This window comes from Typopeltis vanoorti, chromosome 20 (assembly GCF_054136105.1).
Source record: "Typopeltis vanoorti isolate ZY-2024b chromosome 20, IOZ_Tvanoo_1.0, whole genome shotgun sequence".
Lineage (NCBI taxonomy): Eukaryota > Metazoa > Arthropoda > Arachnida > Uropygi > Thelyphonidae > Typopeltis > Typopeltis vanoorti.
The window spans coordinates 26,565,398-26,587,375 of NC_143568.1; the positions used below are offsets into that span (position 1 = coordinate 26,565,398).

The 21,978-nt window shown below is 35.6% G+C and overlaps 1 protein-coding gene across 1 annotated transcript in view; it reads right to left on the minus strand.

The window, feature by feature from the left end:
- Positions 1-21,978, minus strand: part of LOC150095293 (uncharacterized) — a 590,931-nt gene that overhangs the window by 542,452 nt on the left and 26,501 nt on the right. Inside the window, exons 3-4 of the mRNA XM_090410639.1 lie at positions 19,272-19,403; positions 10,360-10,535 (exon numbers count right to left, since the gene is read on the minus strand). Of these exons, the coding sequence (XP_090266765.1) occupies positions 10,360-10,535; positions 19,272-19,403 (308 nt within the window). The remainder of the gene's footprint in view (positions 1-10,359; positions 10,536-19,271; positions 19,404-21,978) is intronic.

Sequence of the window (21,978 nt, forward strand, 5' to 3'; positions counted from 1 at the left end):
TTACCACGAGTTGCCTAGACTTGTACTACTTTACGGGTCACCTAGACTTGCAATACGTGCAGGCGCAAACTTGACTTATTTGCCTGTTTGCTTACTTGGGAAATGGAGTAAAACCAGGTTTAAAATAGCTTGGCATCTTTAACATATATATATATATATATATATATCAATCTTCTGATATATATCAGTCACTCTCCTGTCCATATCATAAATCTATTTTGCATACCTATCTCTTTGAGTTTGTACTGCAACCTTCAGTGTGGAATCCTGTCAAGTGACTTGACAAAATCCAAAGATATTTGAGCATCATATCCATTCCCCTTACCTGCTCAACAGTCACCCTATTATAAAGCATGAACAAACTGCTAAAGCAAGACCTGCCCCAAACTAAGCTATACTACCTCTTTATAGGATTAAGGTAAAATCCACCTGCCTCTGGATGATGATTTGATTAACCTCACCAGTACCTTAATGACTTCTCTACAGATACAACTGGTCTGTAACTGGCTGCTGTCCTAGCACAATCCTTGAATAATGGGAATTATCTTGCTCTCCTTCTACTCATTAAGAAATGTGCTTTTGTTGAGACTCAAGTTCAATAACCAACTCAGTAGAACAGCTTTCTTTTTTCTTTTCTTTTTTACATATTCCTTCAGTATCCTTGCTGATATTCCATCATCCTGCAGCACTGTTCAAATCAAGCTCTTGAAATAGCTCTAATACCTTCAGATCATACGCCTTTATCTATTCATCTAGTTCCACTGGAGCACCCAAATCGCTAATGAGTCTGCCTGGATTGTATAATTACTAAAGTGGCCAGTAAACAACTCAGCAATTGCTAAAGCATTTGATGCATCCTACCTTCTGCTTTCATTAAAGTTATTCTTCCATGGTCATTTTTCCTTTTACTCGCCAAGCAACAAAAACTCATGAATTTCCCTTTGTTGATAAAGTTAACTAACTGATTTTATATTCTGTAAACACCTTCCTCACCACAGCTGCCATTTTCCATGTACTTTTTATACTACTGGGCTTGGTTATCACATTTCTTCCAGCACTGGAACAATATATATATAAACATATACATATACATATATATATATATATTTTTTTTATGGACTTCTTGCTTCAAAGTCTCATTTATCTATGTAGCACCCATATGATGTATTCTAAGGATGATGTCAACTAAAGCTTCCTTACCAATACTTCCCATGCACTGAAGTATATCATAATCACTTTCCTTGTAGTTTAACATCCTAGTTTATTCAAAGTCCTCACATAATTTGCCACTTTCCCAAGTTAAAACTGCATGATCAATCAATCCAATTAAAGACAAATAGCTATTCATTTATATATAGATTCTCAGATGCAATTATTAAATCAAATAATCTTGCTCCAAAAATCCCTTTCAATAAGTGCTACTTAAGTAATTATCCCTCAGTATTTCCATAAATTATCTTTCTCTTACATGCTTACTTCTCACTCCAGCTATATCTGCAGGCACCTGGTTGGACAAGTCGTTAGCATGTCTGCTCTCCAGCCAAGAGAGTGTGGGTTTGAATCCTGCCAAGGGCTTAGATTTTGTGATTGTCCTATTAACCAATTACCATATGTATTGCTGTGACCTATGTCCCAGCACAGTATGACCCTTGATGTCTTTGTACTATAAAAAATTAAATCAAATCAAAAATCAACCAGCTATATCCTCATAGTTGAAATCAATACATCCATAAGATTTATCCATCTGTGCAGTTCACAGTCCTCTTCAAATGACTCTAGCCTGTAGCAGCACCAACTATGTATTCCAGTCTGATAAGCCTGATCTCACACTAAACAGCCTCAAATTCATTGCCTGTGTTACTCAGACTACCAGTACCATCATCCAGGATCTCTGCTATAGTTTTAGATTTAATCCCTCTGCAATCATAAGCAATACCCTACATCACCCAGCCTCTCTATCCTATATCCTTCCTGAATACACTATACCCATCACATTCTATTCCTATAAGGATATCTTATCCTTTTCTGTTAGCCAGGCCTCAACTAATGCCAAAAACTATACAGAGAAAAAGGGTATTATGGAGGCAGCATAACAGAAGTGGAAATAACCAATTCCATGAGGATTACAAAGACCAGGCAGGGCAGGCGACTTGGTTGGTGAGGGTAGCTAAAGAGAGGTATGAACAGCAGTTAGCTAATGAAGCCAAAAAGAATGCTAAGGAGTTCTTTCGATATGTAACCAGCAAAAAGAAAGAATGATTATGGAAGGATGACATTGATTGGAGAAAATGGTATAAAGAAAACTGTTGCAGAAGGTTTGGTGGAGAGATACTTAATGAGCAGTTCATAAAGATCTTTCAATCTTGTGAATGTGACTTCATGGAGAGATTGAGAGCAGTTGATGATGGGGAAGAGAGACTGACTGTAAGTGAGCAAGAGGTGTATGGGAAGTTGAGCAAACTAGATGTAAATAACGCTGTGGGACTTGATAGTATATCACCACGTATTCTGAAGGAATGTGCCAGGGAGTTGGCGTTGGCCTTGACATACTTTTTTTAATAAGAGTTGCACTGGGTCAAGTTCCTAAGGAGTGGAAGGAGGGCAAGATTGTGTCACTTCATAAAGGCGGTGATAGAACTCAAGCATCAAACTACAGGCCTATCAGTGTCAGGTGTTGTAGTTAAGTTGTTGGAGAAGCTTGTGAGAACTAGGATTCAGAATTGGGTTGACAACAATGGTATTATCTTTGATGGACAGCATGGATTTGCTAAAGGGAGGTCAATCTAGTTACTTATTACAATAAGGTGACTGCTTCCATGGACACAGGAGAAGGACACGCAGTAATACACTTATATTTTGCGAAGGCTTTTGATAGATTACTGCATGATAAGTTGATAGTCAAACTACAACGGATGGAGTTGGATATTAGATTGGTGCATTGGGTTGGTAGGTACAAAAAGTTGTGTATGGGGGGAGTGATATCCAGGAAAAGGAAAGTCACTAGTGTTGTGTCTCAGGGTTCTGTTTTAGGGCCATTGCTGTTTAACTTGTGTATTAATGATATTGATGAAGATTTGGATGGAGATATTCAGTTGTTTGCAGATGATGCAAAGTTGGAATGAGCCATGAAGAGTAGAGAAGATGTTGTGGCCTTACAAGAAGACTTGAATAAATTGAGTGATTGGGCACAGGAATGGGGATGTGAGTTCAATGTTGCACGTTCAAGGATCTAAAATTTAGGGGACACAGCCAAAATTGTGAAGACAACACAAAGGCTTCTGGGAATGATGCAGAGGACACTGACTTGTAAAGCAGGAAGATTCTTGTTCTGTTGTATAAAGCTTTGATTACACAACACATGGACTATTGTCCCAGATTTGGTCACCTGGTTTTCAGAAGGACGAAGAGATGTTGGAAAGAGTCCAGAGGCGACTGACTAAGGTAGTTTCTAACCTCTGGAATATCAAGTATGAGGAAAGATTGAGAAGATGTAACTTGCAGAATCTAGTGGACAGAAGGAAGAGGGGAGATAAGATAGAGACCTACAAGTTGGTAAGGGGTTGTTATAAGATCAATGGTGGAGAAGTTCTACAGAGAATAGTGGGAGATCAGGGGAGAACCAGAGGTCATCCCTGAAAACTGTATAAAGAGGGTGTGAATAGGGTGTGAGTGTCCTCTGCATCATTCCCAGAAGCCTTTGTGTTGTCTTCACAATTTTGGCTGTGTCCCCTAAATTTTAGATCCTTATCCACTATCACCCCTAGATCTCTTATTTCCTCCACCTCCAACAATATATCCTCATCAAACAGGTTTTTTTCATGCAGAGTGAATGATTGGAATGCCTTGCCTGAGAGTGTGGTGTCTGCAGAGAATTTGAGTGTGTTTAAAGCACGGTATGATGAGCTGTGTGTGTGTATGATAAAAAGGCCTCCTAGATGAGTCTTTGGCTCCATGCGGTCTTGGGTAATAATAATAATAACTAATTTCTGGTCCCATATCATTTAGCAATATTAAAAATTCATTGCCTTTATTCCTTCTGCTTCTGACATTAGTGGCCACCATATATGATAACTAACTACCAGGCTAATGCAGATTCAAGTAACTCTTAAAAATCTCACTGGTTCAAATAAGCAAGTATGAGTTGATTCATCAAACAAATTCTTCATCCACTGCCACAATCATTGCTTTTCTTATCTAACAAATTAGTCCCGCCTTTCTCAAAATCACCCTTTCGATATAACCATTCTCTCTCTCTCTCTCACATAACAGTCCATCTGTCACCATAGTACATATGTCCAATCTCTCATGCAGCCACCCTGGCCAGCTTCCCTGACTACTTGTATTTACTTTCTAACTGAACAATGATTTCACCAAGCACCTAATACCATATCTAAGTGTAACTCATCCAGCTAGCACAAATCCTTTCTACAATCAAAAATATTCATGCATCAACCTATTACACACCATTTCTCATGCACAGTCTATCCACTGGATCATTAGCAATCATAACTCTCCATCTCAGCTGACCGATGTCATGCCTTGTTGTCTGGCTTCTTCTTCAAGTGTCATCTCCCCAGGAGGAGGTTGGCAACCATTTGCAGAACTTTTTTCTTTCTTTTGCTGCTCTGGAACATTTATGGTAATTCAAGCCAGTCCAGTCCTTAATGTCTTCAAACCACATTCTCCTGGGTTTACCTCGCCCTCTTATTCCATCCAGTTGTCCTTCTAATATTAATTTCTGAATGCCTACTTGTCTAGTTAGATGTCCAAAATATTTAAGTTTTCATTTCTTTAAGATTTTCATTAATGTTCTTTTCATTTTTGCTTTCTTAAAACATCTTTATTTTTCATTTTCACTGACCATGATATTTTCAACATTCTTCTGATAGTCCACATTTCAAAACCTTTTCATTTTTTCTCTTCTTCCTTATTTTGAGTGCAATATTCACTATTGTAGAGAAGGCCTGAACAGATATAGCACTTTATTAATCTTTTAATTGTGTCTATGTTAATGTCTCTAAATGTTAGAACAGTTTTCATATCAATAAAGGATTTTCTTGCTATTGCTATTCTCCTTTTTATTTCTTTAAGGGAATTTCCTCCTTCTGTAAACATTTCTTCAAAATATATAAAAGATTTAACCTGTTCAATTTTCTTTTGGTTAACAGCTATATTCAGTTTTTTATTTATTGGTTCTTTTGATATAATCATGCACTTTGTTTTCTTCAAGTTAATAATTAATCCCATGTCTAATCTAAGCTTCTGTTGTAAATTTCTGTGACTAAGTTTTGCAGATCATCTTCAGATTCAGCAATAAGAACTGTGTCATCTGCACACCTTAAGTTGTTGAAGTTCCTATCCCTGATTTTCACATCCTCCAATTCTGCAATATTGTCTGGCTTACAATACTGCAAAGTTGAATGATATTTGTGATTTCTATGCTTCACTTCTTTAGCTGAATTAATGTTTTCAATATTGTGATCTCCAAACATTTGCAGTGAATGAATCACTGATGCGTGCGTGTGTGAGTGTGTGTGTGTGTGTGTGTGTGTGTGTGTGTGTGTGTGTGTGTGTGTGTGTGTGTGTGTGTGTGTGTTATACAAACCTTCATTCCCAATCTGCTTTTTGGTTTTCTAAAAAATAAAACATGACAAGGATGTACGAGAGTAATATCAAGCATATGACAGGTAGCTTTCATTGAAATCTATCTTCCTTTTCTGTTTATAATAAAGCTCAAAACAGGGGGGGGGGGGAACGAAACTATTAGGCTCCAGTCATGATTTGCCTTCTACAACTTGGCTAGCTTTCTCACTCTGGTCATATATTATGTTGACAGTGGATAGATCTTTATCCTCAAACTGCACAACTAATGTTGGAGTTCCCAAGAACTATGTTCCTTCACCATCTCTTCCTCCTGCATACTAATTAAAAGAATGAGAGATCATCCATAATCTATACAAGTTTTGTTTTGGTGATTTATATAGTTCAAAAGTTATCAAATGAGAAAGAGGAGTGCGTTACTGCCATCAGCAAAAATTAATTGGATTTGAAGTCAACTTGTGAGCATCATCTCTCATCCAGCTTCCTTCTACCACATATTGAAAAAAAAATTTCCTCTATATCTAATCCTGTAAAATTCCTCTGCTAAATTATATATCTGTACCATTTTCTCTCTTTTTCATTATATGTAAGTTCTGTGATACATGGTTCATTAATCACTTCTCATATTCAACATTTTGTAGTTCTAATATCATCTTAGTTATCATTTCTATATCTTTCTGAAGTCCAGGCAATCTTGGCACTGTGCAGTCAGACCAAGGCCATATCACTGTGGTATCCCACTGGTCACTTTCATTTCCTGTACAACTCTTTGATGTCTATCAGACAGTCACTCTCATATCCTTTCCACTGCTTATCACTGTCTCCCAACCACCATATTTTATGCAATAACCTACAGTACTGCATACTGCAATTGCAATAACCCACAGTGCTGTCAAAGTATCTGCAAAATCCAGTAATATTGCAGTATATTCATTCTTGTAGATAAATTTATATGTTGGTTACACAAGGCTTTAAATTTTTCAGGAAATGACAACATATACTAAAATATTAATTAAAAAACTTTAATCAGTACCTTCCTATATTTCGGCAATGTTACATTGCCATCTTCTGGGAACATAAAACTATGATATGTGCATGCAGGCACTAACAACAAGCAAATGAGGCTGAAGAAGGCAGCTGGTGCTGGTCCTAGAGTCCTAAAGGTGCCCCCTAGCAGACTAAATTGTCTTGGCTGATGTTCTAAGGATACAAGCTTCCCAAATTCGGGGCAGTCTCATGCACCCAAATTTGTTGAGATTTGTAAAGTTTTTTTTAGAGCTGAGGCTGATTCCAAGAACATACTTTCATATTTATATTTGCTACAGTGTAGGAAAGTGGCTTTCTTCCAGCATATTCTGTGGTGCGTATCTAGTGCATGGTCTGCAAGTCCTGAGTGGCTGTATTGGTGAAACCAGATGTAATCTTTGTGTTCAGAAATCCTGATATTAGCTGTCCTGCCTGTTCGCCATAGTAGGACAGTTTACAGCATGCAAGGGGCCTAGTATACTCCAGGTAGGTCTAGAAGTGACTGGTCTTTGGTGGAGCAGATAAGGGGGTGCCAATTTCTTATGTGGTTTGTAACAGGTATCAGGTCATATTTTTTATGATTTTTGTGAGCTTTTCAGACGTACCCTGGATATACAGAATGGTGATAGATTTAGTGTAATCTCTGTTAAGAATGGGGAGAGTAAGTTTTTAATATGTCCTGGATTTCGGGGGGAGGGTTGTAGCATTGGCTAAGAAGGTGTTAAGGATATGGTTAAGTTCAATAGTTAGGGCATTGTTGTCTGAACAGATTAACTTTGTCCTGTTATATAGGTTTTTATAATCCCATATTGTTGTGAGGGGTGGTGTGATTGTTTGGTGAATGTATCTACCAGTATGGATCAGTTTTCTGTAAACAGAGAAAAGCCAGAGATCCATCAGGCTGTCATGTAATCAGAGTGTCTAGAAAAGGGAGACTGTTGTTGTTTTCTTTTTCCAAGGTGAACTGGATTCTGTGGGTGTTCATTGTTTAAGTGTGTTAGGAAATTGCGTAGCCAGACAGTGGGTTTTTGTGGGGCTGAAACTTTCTTCAAAAGTCTGCATAAAGATAGGAAGGTATTAATTAAAGTTTTTTAATTAATATTTCAGTATATGTTGTCATTTTCAGAAAAATTTTAAGTCATGCAGTATATTCATTACTCTTTTCCAGCTCAGTAGTTACTTTATTATCAAATGTAGATTCCTAAGTTGCTCAACTTTTATTCGCTTTAAAACATGTAAGAAAGTTTTAAAGCGAATAAAAGTTGAGCACCTCTCAGATGTGAACTGTAGACTAAAATACAGAAATATTATTGAAAAGAAAATGAAAGAGTTTGAGAACAGGAATCAAACATTGGAGATTCAGTGGCAAACTCTGAAGAAAACATTGATTGATTCTGCAAGAGAGGCATGTGGTGAGGTTGTGTGCAAGGATAAAAAAATCAGAACTCCCTGGTGGACACAGGAAGTTAAAGAGGCAGTGAAGGAAAAGAAGAAAGCATATCAAAAGTTCCTGGCAAATAAGTCAGCTTTTACTCTTACAGAATACAGAGACAAATGTAAGAAAGCTAAACAGTGTGTAAAACTAGCTAAACAAAAGTCATGGGAGGACTTTGGCAAGAATATAGAAAATAAATATCAAGAAGGTGGCAAAATATTCTGGAGGTTGTTGAAGAAGCTTAGGAATGGAGGAAAGAGTGCTGTAAAAGGAATTAGAGATGATAAAGGTGAAATGAAAACAGGAGAAAAAGATATCCTTGAAGTATGGAGTAATTACTTTGAAAAACTGCTAAATGAAACAAGCAGTGATGACAGCACAGTGATAAAAAACACTGACCAGGCATGCAGTCAGGAATACATATCCATACTTGAAGTAGAAAAAGCCATCAAAGGCTTGAAATGTGGAAAGGCAGCAGGAGTAGATGATATTCGACCAGAAATGTTGAAGTATGGTGGTATAAGAGTCTTACAGTGGCTGCACTGCATAGTTCAGAAAGCCTGAACAGAGGGACGAATTCCCGATGATTGGAGTAGAGCTCTCATAGTACCCATATATAAAAAGGGAAATAAAACTGAATGTGAGAATTACAGAGGTATTTCCCTACTGAGTGTTCCTGGCAAGATCTATGCAAGTATACTTGAGAAACGGTTGAGAAGAATTGTGGAAGAAAAGCTTGGTGAAGAACAAGCTGGATTCAGGCCAAATAGAGGCTGTCAGGATCAGATCTTCACTTTACGACAAATAGTCGAGAAAGCATGGGAATATAACAAAGATCTGTATTTAAGTTTTGTCGATTTGGAAAAGGCATATGACAAGGTGCCAAGAGAGAAGCTATTCAATACACTGCAGTTATATGGTGTCAATGGGGCATTATATCAAGCAATACTTAGTCTTTATTTGAGTTGTGAGTCAGCAGTTAGAATTGAAGGAAGTACAGGAAGATGGTTTAATGTTAAATCTGGTGTGAGACAAGGATGTACATTATCCCCTCTGTTATTCATTATCTATATGGATCACATTATGAAGGAATGTGGTATTAAACCTGATATCAAAATTGGAGATGTTAATGTCAGCTCTTTGCTTTATGCGGATGATGTTATACTTCTAAATAAATCCGCTAGAAGTCTGCAAGATTCTCTGACTAAATTGAATAGCTGTTGTAATAGATATGGTATGAAGGTCAGCAATAAAAAGACAAAGACAATGAAAATAGGCAGAATCATTGAAAATGTCAACTGTGTTGTGAATGGAGAACTTGTGGAACAAGTAAAACATTTCAGCTACTTAGGCACAATTTTTACTGAAGATGGTAAACTAAATATAGAAATAGACAACAGAATCAGCAAAGCTGGTATCGTGGGAAGGCAATTGAATAAATTCATATGGAATAAGAAAGAAATTAGTCGGAACACTAAATTAGCTGTATACAAGACTGTATTCAAACCAATTTTAACTTATGGATCTGAGAGCTGGGTCAGAAGTAAAACACTTGACCAAAGACTAGAGACCGTAGACATCAGAGTCCTGAGAAAGATTAGAGGCGTGAACAGATGGCATCAATGGCAATATCATATTAAAAATGAGGATATTAGGAAAGAACTTGACATTGTCAGCATCCAGGAATGCGTTAGCAGAGCTAATCTCAGATGGTATGGTCACTTAAATAGAATGGGAGAGGAAAGATTAGCAAAACAAGTGTTCTCTGCCAGGTTGGCAGGAAAACGACCCAGAGGAAGACCAAGATATAGGTGGATTGATACGGTACAAAGTGCCTTAGACGATAGAAATATAAGATCTGATAATGTTGGAGTCTTGACAAGTAACAGACTGATTTGGAGGAAAATTGTAGATAGGAAGTTAGTAATGATGTAATTTTTTCATGTAGTACTGTCATATCCTGTACACCCCTTGAGGGTACATGGCAGGAATTTGATGATGATGATGATGATGATGATGATTCCTAAGTCAAGATCAACTTTTAACAAAGTCATATTTGTCCCCAGTTAGCATAGAGAAAGGAATTTTCTCATGGCATGCAGAATGCATTGCCTGAGGAAATGGTGGGTATACTGACTGATAAATTACTTTAAAGTATAATTAAAGCACTGTTTGTGTTCAGTTCTACAATTCCAAGGAGATATCTGATTATTTTAAATAACAGTAAACTGGACATATAGTTTAGAAATTAAATGTTTTAATTATGGTAAAATGAATACTATGGACAACATACATACCTCCTGAAATATGGTGCCATTTACACATGAGGCATTTTGAATCCACTCCCTGTCACACTGAGTCCAAGGTAAAGTGGTTTGCATTGATGTAAACAAATAAAGCAATGTTAGTGCCATAAGGTAATTGTAGAAGACTAGGAGATAACATGTCGAGAGTATCTGTGCATAACCAAGTCCTAACAAACATATAAAAGAAAGTAACTGTGTTTGCCAATAAAAATGAATTTGAGAGTAACTACACAAATCTTGAAGAATTCTACTCATATCTGTGGTAAAATATTCAAAATAATACATATATTCAAATTATGCACTAACAACAACCTTCTCTACTTATATAAAAAAATCCAATCCTTCCATTTTTATAGATGAACAGCTTTTCAAATGCCTAGTTCTAACTTCTTTTTGCAAACAGAAACCATCTGAGCCATACAAATTCTTTCTTTCATTAAAATTATCCAAACTTACATAACAAAAATCTTTTCTCCTACACACATTAAGTCATTGACAATATGAACCCAACTCAGCACATTTCTAAATATATCTTAGTAAAAAGACTAACAATCTTTAAAACCATGCTTTCATCATTTTTTTATTATTATTATGAATCATAACTGTCAATTTTTAATCAAACACCATTATTAATCATCAATAACACATTATTTTTTTTTTCTCTCTTGCAATCTATTCAATTGTTTTCTCATCTACCATAATCTCTATATTAAAAAATACTACTTGCATAATATCTTCCTATTCTTTGTATCAACAAAGTATTTCCAATGAGTAGTCACAATTACTGTATACAAATTACCTCAGTTCAAACTAAATAAATATATAAATAAATCTCTATTTGGTAATACAAGCCTTATATATCCACATGAACAATTATACACACTAAATCAAAGCTGCATAACGTTAAAACTATACACATACAAATTGCTTCTAAAAATGTACATATAAGTCAAAAAGCATTTAAAGAAATGTTTATTGTCTATTTATTTATTTACTGAATAAATTTATGTGGAATAAGAGAGAAATTAGTCGAAACACTAAATTAGCTATATACAAGACAGTGTTCAAACCGATTTTAACTTATGGATCTGAGAGCTGGGTCAGAAGTAAAAAACTTGAACAAAGACTAGAGACCGCAGATATGAGAGTCCTGAGAAAGATTAGAGGCATGAACAGATGGCATCAATGGCAATATCATATTAAAAACGAGGATATTAGGAAAGAACTTGACATTGTCAGCATCTAGGAATGCATTAGCAGAGCTAATCCCTGGTGATATTGTCACTTAAATAGAATGGGCAAGGAAAGATTAGCAAAACAAGTGTTCTCTACCAGATTGTCAGATAAAAGACCCAGAGGAAGACCAAGATATAGGTGGATTGATACAGTAAAAAGTACCTTAGAAGACAGAAATATAAGACCTGATAATATTGGAGTCTTGACAGGTAACATTTGGAGGTAAGATTTGGAGGAAAATTGTAGATAGGAAGTTAGTAATGATGTAAATTTTCATGTAATACTACCATATCCTGCACATCCCTTGAGGATATATGATGATGATGAGAAATGTTTATCATTTTTCTTAATAGCTCTGTATTTAATAAAGTGTTTGTATTATGTTTTAGCACTTACTTATACGAGGGCTGTTCAATAAGTCTGTGCAAAGTCGAAGAGATGCTGCCACCAGTACGAATGAGGTTATTTTTAGTTGCTGGCGACTGTTGGAGGATCATATACTAAGTTTCAGTCAGATAGATCTATTACTCTGTGTTTGGCACTCATTTGAATTGATCAAGTACTGTAATTTGTGAAAAATGGATGAGAAAGAATTTCATGTAGTGATTAAAATTACTTTTTGAAAGGCAAAACAGTTCAGGAAACAAAGCTAAGCTTGATAAACATTATGGTGAGTCTACATCTTCGATTAGAACAGTTTATAAGTGGTTTAGTAACTTTCGAAGTGGCTATATGAATGTTCTGGATGCGCTGTAGAGGTTACTACTCCAGAAATTATTGAAAAACTCCATGATATGGTGATGGATGATATAAGAGTGAAAGTGCAATAAATTGCTAAGGCTGTGGGCATCTGAAATAATCATGTACATAATATTTTACTTGAACATTTACATTTGAGAAAACTATCTGGAAGATGGGTGCCACATCTGCTCACACTGGATCAAAAGTGTCAACATGTGAACTGTTGCAAAGACAACTTGAAGCTTTTCAATGGAATCCAGAGGAATTTTTTATTCGTTTCGTAATAGTGAACGAAACATGGATTCATCACTACCAGCCTGAGACCAAGGAACAGTCAAAACAATAGGTTGCAAGCGGGGAATCTGCACCAAAGAAAGTGAAAACTGTTTCTTCATCAGAAAAGGTTATGGCCACCATCTTCTGGGATGCTCATGGCATAATCTTCATAGACTTCTTGGAAAAGAGCAAAGCAATTAGCGGAGTGTATTATGCATCTTTGCTGGATCGTTTAAATAATGAAATAAAGGAAAAACGACCACATTTGGCGAAAAAGAAGATTCTTTTTTGCCACAACAACGCCCTCACTCACTCTTCTGCAATTGTGACTGTAAAATTGTTTCGATTTATGCTATGAAGTCCCTTCACATCCCCCCCCCCCCCACTACTCTCCAGATTTGGCTCTCTCGGACTACTATGTGTTTCCAAACATGAAAAAAATGGCTGGCAGGAAAGAGATTTTCATCAAGCAAAGAGGTGATTGCCAAAACAACTGCCTGTTTTGAAGAATTGGACAAATCATACTATATGGATGGGATCAAAAAACTTGAGCATCATTGGACTAAGTGTATAGACCTCAAAAGAGACTATGTTGAAAAATAAAACATGTTTGTCCCAAAAAAATTGTTTCCTTCATTTTTGCCACAGACTTATCAAACAACCATTGCATATGCATTTATTTTTCTATTCATATTTGCCTTTTTTTTTTTTTAAATATTCATAGTGCACTAGAACACAAATGAATTGAAGTTGGTTAAATAATTGGAACTAGCAGATAACATCCTTTCATTAAAATTTTTCACATCCAAAAATTCAATTATGCTACTTAAACATACAGAATAATCACATATGTTAAAAAAAAATTTCTCATAACTAAACATTGTTTTTTGCCTTTTTCCCCCAAATAAATCATAATATTCTTATTAAAAAAAAAATTTCAATAAGTTTCTGTATCTTATGGTAACTGTAACATGACATCTACCATGATCTTTACTGAGCCACAATGTACCCATTGCTATCAAATTTTCTGATAACACTTTGCTTGCTGTAAAAATCTGGAAATATGAGTTAGCGACAGTAAGCATAGAGCTGGTTTCTATGGTTGAGAACTAGAATCAACAGCTATTCTCTTTTCTTTTTTTTTTTTTGATTGGCATCTATCATACTGGAACAGTCTGTATGGGAACAATCCTATACAACGAATGCTATGCCATGAGATTACCATGATTAAACTTATCATGGTAATCTCATTTGATAAATTTGATAATCACCAAAATTCTTTTGCAATGAATTTAAAAAAAAAAAAAATTCTTGCCAAATCTGCTTGACCATGATTTTCTGAGATGTAAATCTAGTTCAAACAGATGAAATTTGTCTATTCAGAAAAATAAATTATATCAAATTTCACATAATATCACACCCTAAACCAGGCATTAAAACTGAATGTGCACTTAATGTATTTTTTAAAGCCTATCAAATTTGTTTTGTTTCACTATTTTTGCATATTTATGTATTATTTATTATTATTATTGTATGGGAACCACCATGGAGTCCAAAGAATCATTGTGGGAGACCCAAACTATCCACACAATCTATTGTACCTCTCCTTGAACCCATTAACAGACAAATGCAACTGACTCTGGCAACCCATTCCACGTGGAATGGGTTGCCAGAATTCTATGTGATATTCTGTCAAATGTCTTTGCAAAATCCAGCAGAATCATCGTGTAGCCATTTCCTTTATCCAACTCTGCTGTTACTCTATAAAAAGATAGTAATTTACTAAGCCATAACTGACCCTTCACAAAGCCATGTTGACTTCATACAGTATCATATTTTTATCCACCCATTCTTGAATTCTCTTTCTGATCAATTTTTCCAGTACTTTTACCACTATGCCCGATACTGATTGGTCTATAATTTGCTACTGCAGTCTCAGAACATCCCTTATGCAAGGGAATTATTTTGCTCTCTTTCCACTCCCTTGGAACTCTACCAGAGCTGAGACTTAATGAGCTTAGTCAGAGGCATTGCCAGTTCCCTTGCACATTCTCGCAAAACCAGAGCTGACATGACATCCCCTCTAATCCCACAGCTGTATTTACATTGAGATTCTGCAATATCCAAAGAATCTCCAATTCATCCACCTCTGCTCTCGCATTAGTGCCTGTCACATATATTAAAGCAGTAACCTCACTAGGATGATATACCCTTGCAAAGTGATCACTCAGTAACTTGACTATTTTATCTGCTTCTGTCACCTCACAATCATCATCACTCATTAAGGTTTCATATTCCATATTCAATTTCATATTCAATTCCATAGTAATTCTTTCTCTTATTTGCCACATAATGAAAGAACTCTTTGAGATTTACTTTGGTCTGCTTGGCTAGATTTTTCTTGTAATTAGATTTTGCCTTCCATACCAGCAGGTCATCTTTCTTGCCTGATCTTTGTACCGTTGATAAGTTTGCTGGTCACTTCCTCCTTATATACACTCTGCAGCATTTTCTTCTTCTGCAGCTCATGCTTAATGATATTACTCATCCATCTAACTCCTACCTGATTAACTCTCCTTACCATAGGTATACAATTTAATATTACTTCCTCTAAATGCTCCTAAACTATCTCTCATGCACTACTAACATCCTTCCCTTGCAGACGTTTATGCCACGGCACAGATTTGAGCTTCCTTCTAAGATTATCAACATCACCTGCCTTGTATTCCCTCATATACCCCTTCTTGAGAGAATATTCCTCATGCTTTACAATCTTCCACATCAAGACTGCATGGCCACTTTCACTAATCAGAGGCAATGTGGCCATTGGATAGGAAGGTGTTGTGTATATGGTTAAGTTCAGTTGAGAGTACAGTTCAGTTTTCAATTGAACTCAACCTATACACAAAACTTTCCTATCCAATGGCTACAGTGATTACAGAATTAAAAAAATAATCAGTTCCTCCCTCATCTCTTCAGAAGGATTTCAGAAATGCCATCACCATCCCCTATGTCCGTGACACATCGGAAAAAAATAGCCAGATCGTTAAAAAAAGTACAACCCCTACACAGCTTCAGAATAATGAGGAATATAATCAGGCAGCACATCATTGCCCAGTCCTCAACAAAGTTTATGATTTTCTGATGAAAATTCATCCAAAATTTAGATCATTACACATTTCTGAGAGATACTTAGTATCAAATGCCATTCAAAGGTAGACTGAAATGTAAAGCAGTATATTCCCTAAAAGAAAGCCAAGTATGGGATAAAATTTTTTATGCTGAAGTGCTAAGTGGATATCTTTGGGATTTCAAACCTTATACAGGAAAGTGGACTATAATCAAGTATGATAAATATTCAGATCTTCCCTTATCGATGAAAGTAGCAATGCAGTTATTAGACCCTTTACTGGGTGAAGGTTACTGCATTACAATGGAAAACTGCTATGTGTCTTGAACTCACCGATTTGCTTTTACAGCATCATATAGATAGTTATCGTATATGCAAGGAGGTGAGACATGCCTCCATGCCATCAGGAAAACTATCGAAGGGGGAAATGCAAGCTTATTCAGTAAGGGAAAGTCTTTGCACTACGTCGGAAAAACAAAAATATGTTTTGTCCACTGTCTTCCATGCACTATCCATCAATGAAATCCATGGAGAAGCATGGTTTCAAAAAAGACAAACCCATTGCTGTATGTGTTGGGTGGAGTCAACAGGTGTGATCAGCAGCTAACATTTTACTCCATAATGAGGAAACAATATAAAAATATTACAAAAAAGTGGTTTTTTGAACATATATTGGATTTTATCAGTTGGAACAATTTCCTCCTGTACAAGCAAAAAAGTAAATCTACCATAATATATCGATTACAGAGCAGAAATCATGAAAGCATTGCTACAAGCTTATGCTCCTTCTTCAGCAGGCAGAAAAACAGGCAATCCTTCAAGACGTCTAAGGTTGAGCACTGGTCACCCCAACCAATTTCCCGAACCTTTACCACCCACAGGTAACAAAAAAAATAATAATAATAATAATTAAAAAAAAAGCAAACAAATGTTATGTTATGTTTGATTGAAAAAAAAATCAGAAAGGAGACAATAATCTGGTGTCCTGAATGTAAAACCAATTTGTTCATTCACCTTTGTTTTAGAGTGTTCCATACCATTCAAGAAACAGTATATAAATTTTGAACAGTACGAAATCAAAAATGTTCCTTTTCAGGACTACAAATACTGATATAGATGCCTGACTGTATTAATTCCAGTTCCTCTTGAAGAGGATTTTTTTTTTTGTAATAACATGAAGAATAATATGTTGTTCCTTCAAAGTGGCTAATAGTATATTTTTGAAGGAATAAAAATAAACACAAGGAGAACCATCAAGAAACTTATGTCTTCTAGGTACAAACACTTTTTTCTTTTTTCTATTTACATCCACAACCACAGAAGTATGGAACTGAAATCTATAAGACATTAATTAATACCATATGTGGGGTAATTAACATCAGAGATACCACTAAACATGTTTTTTCAAGCCTCCAATAAACTGGGTGATGTCCTTGCACTATGCTGTTTACAGAACCAAATTCATCTACCACCTAAATATTTTCATAAGCATTCGTGCATGGAGATTCTAATCAGATTCTTGTCTGTGGAACACTCACTCCATATGAGGATAAGTTGAAGGTTTATGGCTTATAAAGTTTAGTTGATAGGTAGAAAACAAGGGACGATAGAAACTTCTAATATATTAAAGGGGTTTTATAAAATTGATGCAAGTGAAATTTTTCAATATAACAAATAGTCAGAGAACTAGAGGCCATCCATGGAAGTTGTGTAAGAGTGTGGTTAGTAGGAGTGTACAGACCAGATTTTTTGCATAGAGAGTGGTGAATGAGTGAAATGGATTGCCAGAATTGGTTGCGAGTTCCCTGATGGTGAATGGATTCAAGGAGAGATATGATAGGATTTGTATGATTATGGTTGATTTGTGTCTCCATGATGAGTCTCCGGACTCCAAGGAGATGCCGTAAAATAATAATAATAATCCTCGGCCACTTAGTAAAATAGCAATGACGCTCTCCAGTTAGCTACCCAAACTTAGTTGTCTTAATTAGAAAAAGGATTGAAACCTAAAATTCCAATTTTTATAGTTGAAAACTAAGGCTGTGATTTTGTTGTTACTCGAATTATGCCAGGATAACCTATGATTCAAGTGCATTGCGTGTGTCTGATCTTTTTCAACTGCATTGCCTGTTTTGCATGGTGGTGAAAAATGCAACTTCCTCTTAAGGAAAATCCATCATCTCAGTATGAAACTGGCTAACTTCAGGTGAAATGCCTTGATGATGGTTTTCATACTGCTAGATAGGTTTTGAAGACAGGTTTTTCTAACCATAGAAAACTTTCACATCCTTCTCACATCTGCATTAAAGGCTCACACTATGGACCACATATCATATATCAGTGAAGCACGTGTTCATTGGCGGATTTGTTTGTTTTGAATGGGGGAAGAGCCCTAATTTCTAAAAAAGGAATGAAATTGGGATAATTTTTCTCTTCTTTTAATGGTATTTATTGAAAAAAAAATCTCTTAGTCACAATTGCTTACAGAACAATTTTCTGGTAGATCTGTAAAGTTTTCAGTTTTCCACAACTAGGAAATGTAAAAGTAATACTGTACATGTAAATAATCCCTCTGCTTGTCCTACAAGCATACACAAAATTTCAAGTTTTATATTACTTGAAAGGAAAAACAAGAAATGCGACTAGCTTTCAGAATACAGAACATAGAATTTTATTATTTTATTATTATTAGCAGTAGTAGTAGTACTAATAATGGGATAAAGGGACTTTTTCATGTACATATCAATTTATATTAGAAAAAAAAACTTATTGTGTTATCAAAATATAAACTGTATTCTATTGACAATACAGTGATGTAATTGGGATAACTCTTATCTCCAATCTTTCTTGGTATTAACTTCATTTCTGAATAACTATAAATTGTATATAAATCGCAAATCCATTCAACCACTGAATGCCTATCTTGACATCTGGACCTTTAAGAACAATCTAAAAGTCTTTGACTGTAAAGAAAGAAGAGAGCAGTTATGTTGATTAATAACTATCGTTCATCAATTCATTCTGTTTGACAGAAATTTTCAGTTCTCACAACTTACATTTCCTACAAATATCTCGATGGTCAATGTTCATCAGTATTGGTAATTCTGCCACCTTGTTCTAAAGTATTACTTTAGAACAAGGATTTTTTTTTTCCCAAAAGAATTTTTTTTTCCCTCTTCGTTCATTTCCTCTATGCTGTTCTACAAAGCAGTCTCTTTTCTTAGGTGTTTCCTGCTAAGTGAAATCTCACAGTCTGGAAATCCAACATACAAGTTTCTTCATTTTCCTCAACTTTCTGTCCTTCCACAGCATTGATATACTATAGTCTGAAAAAAACCTCTCATATATGGAATTACCTTATTACATTTTCAACACTATTAAAAATATTATAATATTAATTAATTCACTATAGAAAAAATCAAAAAAAAAAAAACAATATATTATTATGATGTAATAAATAACACCGATTTATTTTCTAATCCAAAGGAAAATTACATTTTCCTTACATGTGATATAATACCTTTGAATCCTGGGACACACCTCCAAATTTTTATTGGTCCATGTCCACTAAATTGGCCCAAAATAAATTCCATGTAATATAATGGACGTCCAATAATCACTAAGAGTAATAAATATGGAATCAGGAAGGCTCCTAGAAGTGGTTAAAATTCAGTTAGGAAAATTATATTGCTTACAATGCTATTCTAATGTCTCTATCTCTTATTTCCACTCACCTAAACAAAATATATTTAATATTACAAGCATATTAACAAAGTCTGTTAACTGTTATAATATTAATAAGTAAAGACTTAGAATAAAATTATGAAAAGTGATTAATTACTAATGATTATTTCACAAAATGTTTTAGTAGAAAGCGGTAATGTCCAACTTTTCAAGCATTAGAGCTGTATTCTGAGCAAAAAGAAATGATCAGCTGAAGGCAGATTTTCAAGTGAGAGGTGGCTGTGAAAATGTATCCAAAAAAAAACTGGCAATGAAATGCACCAAAAAAAAAAAAAAGTATATTCTTACATTCATGAAAAAGCTTTATTAAAATATATTTTATTATTATTACGGGTATCTCCATGGAGTCAGTAGACTCATCGTGGGAAACCCAAAATATCAAAACAATATCTATCATATCTCTTCTTGAATTTATTTACAGATGAAGAACTCACAATTGAGTCAGGCAATGCATTCCACTCATTCACCATCCTCCAAGCAAAAAACCTCATTCTCACACCCCTGTTAACCACACTTTTCCTTAATTTCCAGGGATGACCTCTAGTTCTTCCATCACTATTGCACAGCTGAAATATTTTCCCTGAATCAATCTTATAAAAACCTTTTAGTAATTTAAATGTTTCTATCATATTTCCTCTTCTCTGCCTATCAACCAACCTCTGCAATCCACAAGCTCTCAATCTATCAATATAGGGAGCATTTTTTACATTACTCACCAACCTCCCCCCATCCATCACTCTCCTCTGAACCATCTCCACAACCTCCTCATCTCAAAGGAATCCAGGTGATCAGACTTGAGCACAGTAATCCAAATGTGGAAGTATCAACGCCTTATAAAAGGGAATAATAACCTCTTTATCCCTGGATGTTAGTGTGTTCTTCAATAACCAAGTAATCCTTTGTGCAATCTTGGACACCTTAGCAATGTGCCCTCTGAACTTCATCTCCCTATCCACCAAAACTCCAAGTCTCTAGCCTCATCAATCTCTTGAAGTACCGTTCCATCAATGTTGTACACAGCAGGTAATCTTTTAATCCAAAAATGCATAACTTTACACTTTTCCATGTTGAACTGACATTCATTACCTTTGGCCCATTTTGCCAGCTTATTTAAATCATTCTTCAAACTCTCAACATCAGCTTGATTTTTTATTGCACTACCCAACTTTGCATCATCAGCAAACAACTGAATATTTCCCTTCAAGCCATTTCCTATATCATTTATGTACAAATTAAACAATAAAAGCCCAAGCACAGAGTCCTGAGGCACACCACTGGTCACCTGCCTCATCCTGGACTCTGCTCCTCCATACACTACTTTCTGGTATCTCTCGATGAGCCATTCTCTTAGCCAAATGAACTATCATTCAAACGCCTATCCTCTTGATATACTATTTCTTTGGCTGCAAGCTCATCAGCTATGATCAACAGTACTCCTCCCCCCATCCTCCCTGAAAATACTGTACCCATCACGTTCAATTTCCAGTAAACCACATCTTCTGCTGACAGTGAAGTTTCATTAATGCCTAAAACTTTTGATGAGATTGCACTGACTAATGCTAAAAATTCTTCCCTCTTATTTTGAATGCTTTTTTCAATTAGTATACAAAAATTGCAGATTCCCTTTATTTCTTGTACCAGCTTTAGAACTGATATACATTCTACTAATTTCAGTAGTCCCATACGAATTTTTATCCACTCTATTCTTTGAATTATTCCGTGAAAAAGGATCAACAAATATACATTCACTAAATAAGTTTCTCTCTCTCTCTTACACTCAACCTTTTCAATTTTAGTTTCCCAGCCCAATTTCTTCGACTTGTTCAGAAAACAGTAACTTCCTCAAACACTTACGACCTCCGATGTTCAGATGCAACTCATCTCTTGCATACAGCTGTCTTTTGCCTTCAAACACATTCCAGACATCAACAAATTCCAGACATCTTTTTTTTTTTTTTGCACATTCTTGCAATCATATCATTCATTATCATCGCTCATCTACTTAACTCATAATTGTCAAAATGAGGCAGAACACATACTATCCTCCCTTTGACACTTTTCTTCTTCACGATGTCTAACAATGTTCTTAAATCTTTTGCTACCCGATTAATACTACCACTCAGGTCATTCGTACCCACATTAACTATCATCTTTTCTGCATCATGCCCTCTCTTTATTGCTAAAGTCACTCTCTCTATTGTTCTGCCAGACAAGTGCTCCTCAAATATACTGCTCTCCATGCTCTTAATCATTGAATCACCATATATTATATCACTCATACCTTCATTCAAACCCAAACAAGCATCACTCACATCCTCATTTTCTACACAATGCAGCATGACTCTAACAATTTCATTACTTTCCTTCAACACTCTTTTACTTACTCCCTCACTTTCAAAACATCTCATTTCTTCTAGCCTCTTGTGCTTTCATTCTGTTGACTCCCAATCACTTCCATACTATTCTTTACTTCATCATTCACC